Source organism: Corvus hawaiiensis, chromosome 6, assembly GCF_020740725.1.
Source record: "Corvus hawaiiensis isolate bCorHaw1 chromosome 6, bCorHaw1.pri.cur, whole genome shotgun sequence".
In the NCBI taxonomy this organism is placed as follows: domain Eukaryota; kingdom Metazoa; phylum Chordata; class Aves; order Passeriformes; family Corvidae; genus Corvus; species Corvus hawaiiensis.
In genome coordinates, this window is record NC_063218.1 from 63,625,966 (window position 1) to 63,636,595 (window position 10,630).

Below are 10,630 nucleotides of genomic sequence, written 5' to 3' on the forward strand. Positions count from 1 at the left end.
TAAGATTCCCCCCCCCCCAGTTTTCAAGAGAGAGAGTATTTGCAACATCTCAACACAATGAAATTCTATGGCTTTTGCTATCCAACCGTGCAGATCAGTATTTTTAAAAATTTTATTGCCTCTTGCATATTTTGTTATGCTATTTCTTGATATAAATTGAGGCAGTTTTACTTGCTGATCTGTATATCTGAACCTGCTTTTCTCCACGAGGGTGACTTGTTTGGAAAACATACACGTAGTATTCAGTACTCTGATGTGCTTATCTTTGCAGGCTAAGAATTAAATAAGCAATTTCTTTAAAATAGGCTGTCTAAAGTAGCTTTTCTTTTTTCATTTCTCATTTCAATAAGCTTGTTCCTTAATTTTTTTTCAAACCAGACATTAGCCTATGGTGACATGAACCACGAGTGGATTGGCAACGAGTGGCTCCCGAGCCTGGGGCTCCCTCAGTACCGCAGCTACTTCATGGAATGTCTGGTGGATGCTCGGATGCTGGATCACTTAACTAAAAAAGACCTGCGTGGGCAGCTGAAAATGGTGGACAGCTTCCACAGGTAAAGAGGCTGAAGTTGGAGACCTCACCCACAGGAAATGTTTCCATTATCTCTAAATATTTGTTCCAATTTTTTTTCCTCTGGTCCAAACAGAAACAGTTTTCAGTGTGGAATTATGTGCCTCCGAAGACTGAATTATGACCGAAAAGAACTGGAAAGAAAAAGAGAAGAAAGCCAGAATGAAATTAAAGGTTAGTGTATTGTCTTCACCTCAGTCTGATTCTGCCCTGTTTTCACTGATCAGCCTCAAAATTTCATTAACAAAGGAAAGGCTTTAGGGGAAGGAATCACTTATAAAATATCAAGTGTTAAATGCACAAGGCGTCTGGATGTCGGCACTGAACACTGAATGATAAAACACATCATTAAATCATTTACTTGTGCTACTTGTGAACATTTTTGAAACTCATACTGCTCTGAAGTTTGAAACAAAATGTTTTAGGAGAATGAGAGTTAAGAACATGCTTTTGGGTGGGTTTTTTTTCTTTATTTTCTTCTTTTCCCCCTGTTTTGACATAACTTTACATCTGCATCATTTTGCTGTTGCTTGTGGCTGGTAATTTTTATTACCTAGCAGTTGATGAAAAAATATCCAAGTGACTTAGGTATTTATGTCTTCCAGATTCATGGTGATTATTGAACAAGAGAGAAGGAATAAGAGAAAGCAGGGTGGGAATTCATGGTTTTCCAAGACTTCCCGTAGAAATTTTTTCCCTGCCTAATATCAGAAGTATTTTCTGATATCTGAGTCTAAAATTTGCTTAGAATGTTCTGTGCCTGCTCTTTCCTTTTAAAGCATTGATACCTTTTGGTGGTTAATTTGCTAATTGTGCCTGAGAACATTCCCAGGAATCACAACTAACTGGCAGCAAACAAGCTAGGGCTGTGGCTGGTAGGTTGTTTTTAGCCTCCCGAATGGAATGGATGCATCTCTTGCCCCTGGGGAACTTCTCCTTGGAATATTTAAGTCTAAACTGTTAGGGTGTGAACCACCTTCCAGCAGACTTCTAATATGTATTACTTTCCACTCCAAGCCAATCCGGTCATCCAGTTCATGACTGTGGCTGATTTGCTTCAGAGAAATGGTGTTATAATGAATCTGGCACTGTGTTTTTGCCTCCCTAGATGTCCTTGTGTGGAGCAATGAGAGGATGATCCACTGGGTCATGTCCATCGGCCTTAAGGAATACGCGAACAACCTGATCGAGAGCGGAGTTCACGGTGCACTTGTGGCCTTAGATGAATCCTTTGATTACAATGCATTAGCTCTCCTGCTGCAAATCCCCACTCAAAACACACAGGTAAGCAAGGAGGAGGTGCTTTAGGCCTCTGGGAAGGTTAAAACTGGAGCTGATTGCTTTTTTTCACAGTTAAGAGCATTTAGAAACTTCAGCAATGGAAAGTTGTCCATTGTCACGCAAGAGAAAAACTTTAAATCGTGCCTTTCTAATAGTTCTCTAGTTGTTAATAACAATTCTCATTGGTAAATTTGCTTGAGAAAAAAATCGTTAATATTTATGTTAGTATTTTCCTCATAGCCCATCTTCACAACAGTAGTGTGAAACTCATCATTTTTGTTGTTTGCCAGTTTTTACTCTGAAATAACTAAGTTTGAGCCAGAATCATGAACTTTCATGTTGCAACTAAAGGAGAGCTGTTAAGTCTTCCTTAAATTTTTAATAAGTTACAAATTAAACTGTAACTTTTCAAGTACTGACTTTTCAAGTACGAACTATGTTTGTTAATCTGATAAGAAAGCATTAAACAATTTGGGTCCTATTAAATTTTTAAAATCATTTATAGGTTACTAATTGCTAATCTTTTGTAATTAACTTCCATTTCTTTCATACCACAAACTTCAGGCTCGTGCTGTTCTGGAGAGGGAATTCAATAACCTTCTTGCTATGGGCACTGACAGAAGACTTGATGAAGTAAGTTACTCGAGTTGTTGACCCATTTTGCAGTCCTGGAAACTTTATCAGACCTGCTCAGTGAAAGAATTTAGCTTGAACCTCTTTAAGCTTTTGACAGAATAGTGACAGAAACCTTAACGTGAAATTCCCTGTCCCTGATGGTTTCTAAATACAGCAGGGTTTGTATATTTTGGTAAGATGCCTTTGAATATGAAAGTATTGGGAACAATTGCAAATTTGGTTTTGTAGCTCGTGTGGTTAATGTCTAATAACAGCACTTTGGGCTGAATCCTCTTTATCTAAAATATGGGAAAATGAGCGACCAGCATTGCAGATGAACAAGGTGTGATAGAGAAAGGCACTTTATCCTAAAGAGCAGTATTTCAAAGAGCTTCGAGGGGCTTTTAAGAAATCTCATGTTAATTTTGATTCATACTGCTGCAGAAGACCAGTAATTTCTGTTGGGCAGCCTGTGATCTTACTGCATAAACTGCATCAAAATGAGTATAAAGCTTTCTAAGTGTGAGGCTGTTTTGTGCACCCACAGCACAGATGAGAGAGTGTTCCATCTTTAACCTTTTAAGTTGCTCAGTGAACAGATTCAAATTGATGTTACTTCCCCAGCAGAATCTTAATTAACTCCATGCTGCCTCATCTTTGGTGCTGATGGGAGTTGATGTGGTAGCACATGTAGGCAAAAGTGGTCCAGATTAAGGCTGAAGTGGCACAACCCTTCTGTGGTTAACCTCAGCTCAGGAAACCAGTCTCAAAAACATTGCTGCTGGGATGAGGAAGAGGACAGGGTAAGGGGAAGCTCCTGGCTGCTCTGTTCCCATGTGCATCTCTACCAAGATTTTAATAACCCATCAGAAAGCAGCTTGATGGTTTTCTGAAGTATTTTTCATGGAGATTTCAAACTGCAAAAGGAGCTTTGAGGGAACGGATGTTTGCTCTGTTCTAGTGGCACAGGGCAGTTTGATCATCAAGATCTCTTCAAATAATGTAGGCACTTATCTCCTAATTGTACAAGGGAATAAATCTGAGCTAAAACAGCATTTGAAGGATTGAACTGTTTCTAAATGGGAAGCTGGCAAATGGAGCTGCCCAGTGGGAATATTTGCACTGACACAATACTTTCTCTGACAAAGATGTTTTTGGAAGTGGGACTTAATGCTGCACTTACTAAATACAGTTTATATTTCTGAGGTGGGAATATTGCTTGAAAGATGCAGATGTATTAATGGGGAAAGGAGAATGCACTTGGGTAATTAAGTTACATTTACCCAAGTGCTTAAGGAAAACCCTGCTTGGCAGTGTATTTAATACACTTACTTTTTATTTCCTCACAATCACCTCCTTCAGTGGTGATACATTTAGTTAAGTTTGTCAGTAATCCTTTTAATGTCAGTAACAATCCCACACTTTTTGCACTGCTAATGTTGTTTGTCAATATGACAGGATGATGATAAGAGCTTTAGGAGAGCACCTTCGTGGAGAAAGAAGTTTAGACCAAAGGACATAAGAGGTTTAGCTGCTGGATCAGCAGAGACTCTTCCTGCAAATTTCAGAGTTACAACCTCAATGTCTTCACCCTCTATGCAGCCAAAGAAGATGCAGATTGATGGTATTGATTTTGTATAATTTTAAGCATGATGTGCTTTTTTTGCCTGAGATTCCAGGGGAATTAAGTTCAAATGACCTTTTTGCTGCATAAAAGCATCTGCCTTGTGCATGGTTGTATTTATAACACTGTGTTTAACCATAGGGTGCTTTGTCATTTCAGGAAGCTGTACTAGAGGTGGAGTTTCTTTTTTTACATCACTGGAGTAACAAAATGAGAATCATAGCTAGAAATAAATGTAATTTAAAGTGGAGAAATAAAATGACAGCTTAGTAAGGAGTTTTTGAATCACATGATGCATAATTTCTAATTGGCAGCAATTAGACCAGTATGAGCCCCATTTCTGAAATGCAATAAAATGCATTCAAAAATGATGTGAGTAAACCCCCTCAGATAATTTTGAGATTAGTAAAACTTGAGTAACCAGGTCCATTACCCCTCCTGCAGTGGCCACTTCAATATTGAGCATACTTGAAATCAGTTTCATTCATTGCTATGTACTTAATGATCTTTGTGTATAGGTGTGCACACACAGATATGAATTAAAAAAACCCAAACCAACAAAAGCAGACCCCAGAAATCCCACCTGGAAGTGGAAGCTGATCACCTGTCACATGAGGGATCCTGTCTGTTTAAAAACCGTCTCTGTAGCAACATAAGAATAAACTTTGACTTGAATTTAGTTTACAAGAGACAAGTAGAAACAAATATAAAATGTTTTTTATTGGAACAGACAGGGTGAGAACACAATCTTTCAGAGTTGCCTCAGGTTCTGAAAACCCTTATTTATTCATAAAGCTCAAAAAACCAATTTTTGCATCTGATGCTACTCTCATTAAGCTGTTCTAAATTTTAGATACTGTCACTAGCACAAAATATTGTCCAGAATTCATGTGGAAAATTCTCTAAGTGAAAGTAAATTAAGTCTTTACCATGTAAAACCACTTTCTTTGTTAAATATTAAATATTTGCAAACTACATAAAGTAGTAAATAACTTACAAAATCACCTTTGCCAGTTTCCAGGTGCTAGTTGGCACGCAGGTCTTTCTTTAGAATTCTTTTTTGTTAGCCCCTGGAACAAGAAGTGGTTAATATACAAACTGTAAAATAAATTCTGCTTTTCTAACTTGTAACCTTAGAGTTGGGTGAGTACCAAAGCTGTAATCACCATTGCTGTGGAGGGGTTGGGGTTTTTTTTTTTGAAAACTAACATGCATGCTGTGTTCTGCATGTCTTCCCATGCTTCTTGGAATAGGCAGTGTATCAGGAACACAAAGATTGGATTCTGCTACAGTAAGGACCTACTCCTGTTAAAGCCTTCTCCTGGTGAGTAAAGCTGATAGGAATAACACTAAAGCAGCTATTTGTGAAATAAAACAGCAGGGATTTTACTACAGTGGTTTTACACACTTAGAAAACAGTCCAAGTTTTGAGGGTAGGTTGTCATATTGAAAATCCAGAGTTTATTTCCTACAACAAAGACTGAATGTGTAAATAGTGGGTTTTGTCAGTACTTTATTCTTGTGAGGGTTTTTAAACAGCCTCAAAAAGAGTCTGTGCTAAATAGCTCTGTAGAAAATGCTGGAATCAGAGGTTGGATGAAACACAGCTAGTGGAAGTGGGGAGGGGAGGAAAAGAATAAATTAGGAATGGAAAGGAAAGAAAACAATCCAGTGTGTGACATTGCAGCTCAGATTGTTGATCTCTGAGTCTTTGCTTGGTCTGAGTGGTCCCACTAAAACATGCTTCAGTATTGAATTGTCACAGGGAAAACTGCAGTTTCCCAGTTCCTGGACACTCCATGCCACTGTGATTGCTTAGGCTGGCTGGCTGGATTTAGCTACCTGCAGCCTAAATTTGGGGAGCTGGGGGCAGTGCTGCCAATAAAAGGCAGCTTGATGTGTTGTAACATGAAATCCACGTACTCTGGCTTGTGAAAGATCAGTCTGGAATGTTCCTGCAGCAACCTCTGCTGTATTTTCTTATGGCACAGTACTGATTCTGATTCTCTGATTTTGCAAGCAAGTCAGGAAACTGATCTTTTTTTTTTTTTTTTTTTTAAACTATAATGAATTTTTAAAAATCAATTCAGTGGATGTTTCCCCCTCACTGGTATCTTTCATGGACTGTAAATTATCTTTTCTGCTTGCAACTTCTTTCTTCTTACTGGTAGCATCCCTTCCAACTCATGTATTTGCTTCTTCAAATTCAGAACCTTTTTGCAAGTATGAGTTGAGTTCTAAGGAGTTCTTACATATGAAATGCTGAGAGAGGAAACTTGCATGTAGCAACTCAGACCATGTGAGTGTGTCAGTTCATAATCTCAGGGGCTCTCTTAAAGTATTATTAGTTGCAAGAAACCGAAGTTTTAAGTCTCCTCTCCCCCAGATTCTTCTCCCTGGTTCAGGATTTTCTGTAGTCAGATGATGTGGGATGGAAATCCTCGAGGCAGAAATATTTGCCCTCATTGCTTTACTTTGCACTGAAGCTGGAGATTGCAGGAGGCAACAAAATTATATCCAGCGTGGCATGGCAGTAATTCAGTGCATGTCTGCTGCACTGCTGAGCTGTGTGTGAGAATCTTGGAAGGAAATGTTGGTTAAAAACTGCTAATGGAATCTTTTGTGTTTTGTTTTTTTTCTTTTTGTGTGTTGTTTTTGTTTGTTGTTTTTGCAGTTTACCCACACTATTTCTACCGGTGATATGCAGCATTTTGAACATTTGGAACCCTTAACCTGTTAATACTTGTTAAATGGACACTTTGAGATATTTTATTACAGAGTTTTTAATTAGCAAATAAATTCATGAGTACTATAGAGAAAATATTTTAGAATCTAAATGTTTCTTATATTTATGTGACTTCTCATTTATATAGTTACTTACTTTTTCTGTTTCTATTCAGTCTACAAATCAAATCATTGCTGATTTTTTTATTCTAATTTTAGTCTTTCCAACTGAATGTACTGTAATGCTTGTATGTATATGTCCCTATGAGCAATATAGGGTTTTTGTAAATTATGCAGTTACTGTAATTATCGTTGTTTTTTAATAATGAAACTGAAGGTGAAAAGGATTTTAATACCTTTGTAAAAGTATCATGACACCGAGCAGTATATATTTTGTCTTTTGGAGCTCTTAGCTTAGATCTGAAAACAAGTCCAGCTTTTTTTCAGGTGAGCCTTTGTTGACGTAGGAGGGACGGTACACGAGCGTTGTTCTTCTCAGAGCTGTACCTTTCCACACAGAGGATGTGTCAAGTAGTGGCAATTTGTCTTTATTTAAAGTAGAACTTGTTTGCAAAGCTGGGAGGAGCTCCTAACCCTACGGGACACGTTGGAGGAGCGATTGCCTCAGTGGTAACAGCCCGTGCTGTATTTGTATCGCAGCTCTTCGCAGTGACTGAAAACAAGCCATAAACCAAGGACTGCTTTTAGTTTTGCTTTTCCTCACCTGAGGAAGACAGACTTCATAATGATTCCTGGTTGTGAGCCACAGGCCACAGAGAGGTTTTTTTTGTCCTAGACCTTTTTGCTTGAAAACACTTGGTGGAAAGATGCTGGTAGAACCAGTTTTAATGGACCAATCCTAAAGCACTGCAGCCTCCTGTCAAATGAGTAGTGAAAGATGAAGGTACAATGATGGGCTGAAAAAAAGCAGTGCATCTTCTAATAAAGGCCTTACTTTTCTTATGTAAGTCATCCTATGTGTTTTGTAAACTTGTTCTAAAGACTTGTCTGGACTTTCATTTTGATGGTTGTAGCCATTTTGGACTGTATGAGTAGAAAATGTATCTGACACTTGTAAATGGCATATTAAAAAGCCAGCAAGAATCTGTTCAGATGGTGCATTATTTATTATGCAACTATATATATAGCATGTCTTTTTTCTTATTTTGTTTTCCACTTTTAACTTGCTTGTAAAACTGAAATCCATTGTTACTGTTCTGTTTTTCTATTAATCTTTTGTGTATTTTCAGATTATGTAACAATATGTACAGTCTACTTTTGAACTATTTTTATCACAGTATTATTTATTGCTTTCTTTCAATAAAGTACTGATGCATTTTCCACTGCCAATAAAACACTATGGAAAAGCTAAGATCTAATTGTATGCAGGCAGAAACTTTTGCAGTGAGTGGATATTGTCAATAAAGCATCTTAATGATTGTTTGCTGCCCTATAGATCTGGTTTCAAATGATGACCTTTCTCCAGTAGCAAAAATATTCCGTTCAATGTGACATTTTCTTTGGAAGTGTTCGAGTTCACATGCACTAACACCAGTTTTCTGGAAAAAAACTGCTTTATTGCCTACTTCTACTCATAGTTAGAGCTATGATTTGCTTTTTAAAATAGTAAACCAGACCTGTCATACAACTTCAGTGTATTCTGGTCCACATGATGAAGATGGAAGTGCTGTTCTAGACAGCACCAACAGTTGCTTTGGTAATAAAATGGGATCGTGACCATAGTGATACTTGGGGAGAAACATACGAGTCAAGGGAACCAGTGCAAAATGGGGTCACAGTAGAGCTGTTCATGTCTATTTTGATATATTTGTAAACCCTTTCGTTGAGTAGAAGACAGAAGGATAAAGTTGCAGGATACTGGAAGCAGTAGTGAAGCATATTTCATCAGGTCCTCAACAGCAGGGTCTGGAATGCCTGGAGAATCACTGCCGTGGATGCTCCAAACCTTGTTCAGTAATGCATCTCTGTTTGTCTGGCTTGTCTGTACGAGTTGCTGTCTGTTCATTTGCAGTCTCTTTTATATTCTCAGAGAATCTATCTTTCTAGAAAAAACTAAAATGAAACTGCAGAAGGAAATCCTGACTCACTGCTCAGCTAAACTTTGCTGTTTAGAGAAACCTTGCCTAGGCGTTGCTGGTCACTGATGTGATAGTAGGTGTTCAAAGTCATGTATTGTTGCTTCTCAAAAGTGAAACCAATGCGGGATAGACTTGTAAAATGTGAACAGAAACTGCGTTTATTATTTTGAGGCTGTAAAACCTTAACTGTTATGGAACAATGGAACTGACATGAGAGGTAGAATAAATGAGTGAAATGGCGAAAGCTTTCACGAACTGGCCAAACTGTGTGGTGACTTCCTTCTCAGTTACACAGCAGAGCTGTGCTGGAGAAATCCAGAAAAACGTGTCTTGCTCAATTTTAATAACTCCCACACACCCCACTGAAAGAAAGCTGCACATGGAAAAGGCACCTGGGTTTGTTACAGTGATCTTTAGATAACACTTGATTAAATACAATGTCTTGTAAATTGCCAAATGTCTCTAATGGCTTTAGTTGGAAAGAGGGCTGAAAAAATTAAACTATGCATTCTGTCTGTATGCTTCAGAATTATCTGAGTGAACTTTAAACTTGCAATTTTTGCATGTTTGAAGGACGGGGAATCTCAAAACAGATGTTTGAACTCTGTCTTTTAAACTGCTATAGCAGTGTCATGTGGGAAGTGGTGATTTATCACGCCAAGATTTGGAGAACAGGTAAAGCAGTAGTTCAAAGCAGAACGTATTTTTGGAACTTGGTGTAGGCTAAAGATTGAGAGGGAGGGGCAGGAAAATTAATTTTCAGGTAAATGAAAACTGACATTCTATGTTTGGGGGTGGTACTTTTTAAAGAAACAAAAGAATCACTTTGCCTTTAAAATGAAAGTTTTTCACTTCCCATTGTCAGGGTTGTAGCTTTGGTGCACAAGTTATTCTACATTTTATTAATTTAATTTTTTGTTAATAGTAGGGGGCTTGGGGGGGGGAAAGGGCAATTGTAGTTAGGTAGCAGTACCGTGTGGTTTTATATGGGATGTTGGAACAGATGGGTGAAAAGTGATATATAAATGTGGTTTATATTCCTACCTGTACATGGGAGGGACAGGTGAAGTCTCCAAAAGTACACAGGACAGCCAGAAGTACTGCCCAAAGGATCGAGGTTCTCTGCACCTCTGTTCTCCTCGAGCAGACAACTTTCTGAGAGTAAGTTTAGCCCAGTTTTTTATATATGCTGTATTCGGTTTATAGGGTAAATTGCACTGTATTTAAGCCAGGAAAAAGTAGCTGAGCCGATTTATAACGTGACCTGGCTACGTTTGGAATTGCATTTGTGTTCACCTGGATTTTTTGTTTATCTTGCCCTTTATTACAGCTTGAATTCGTGTGTTTGTTTGCAATGTTTTTCGCTAGAAATGGCGTTCCTGGGGACCTTTCCCTCCTCTAGAAGACTCAAACAGTGGGCAAACCAGTAACTCCTACCAGAGTGTTTTAAACCCTCGTTGATTCCATTTTAGCATCTGTTTCATTTGGATCCCCTGGGGGACCCCAGCCCCGGGGGAACCTTTTAAAAGTGATGGGAACCCCTGGGGACGGAGTAGATGCGACTTCCAAAACATGACGGTGCAAAAGTGAGTATTAACATTAAAAAAGGATGTCCAAAACTGCACCAACAACTCCCCTGTGGCCATTTAAAAACTCCTGACGGTGCATTTTTGGAGCGGCTGAAAGCAACGGGGCAAAGAGCAGCCCAGCTGCGGC

The 10,630-nt window shown here is 38.5% G+C and overlaps 1 protein-coding gene across 18 annotated transcripts in view; it reads left to right on the forward strand.

Annotated features, from left to right (window-relative positions):
* The window catches only part of PPFIA1 (PTPRF interacting protein alpha 1), a 53,810-nt gene extending 44,645 nt beyond the window's left edge, over positions 1-9,165 (forward strand). For 16 of the 18 annotated variants that reach the window (XM_048306269.1, XM_048306274.1, XM_048306279.1 and 13 more), the window contains 7 exons: positions 379-554; positions 648-745; positions 1,680-1,855; positions 2,417-2,485; positions 3,926-4,091; positions 5,345-5,415; positions 6,766-6,853. In XM_048306269.1, coding sequence (XP_048162226.1) covers positions 379-554; positions 648-745; positions 1,680-1,855; positions 2,417-2,485; positions 3,926-4,091; positions 5,345-5,403 — 744 coding nt within the window. In that variant the 3' untranslated portion in view covers positions 5,404-5,415; positions 6,766-6,853. Of the gene's footprint in view, positions 1-378; positions 555-647; positions 746-1,679; positions 1,856-2,416; positions 2,486-3,925; positions 4,092-5,344; positions 5,416-6,765 lie in introns of all 18 variants that reach the window. The other 2 variants (XM_048306276.1, XM_048306285.1) reach the window with 1 other exon arrangement.
* The last annotated feature ends 1,465 nt before the right edge of the window (positions 9,166-10,630 follow it).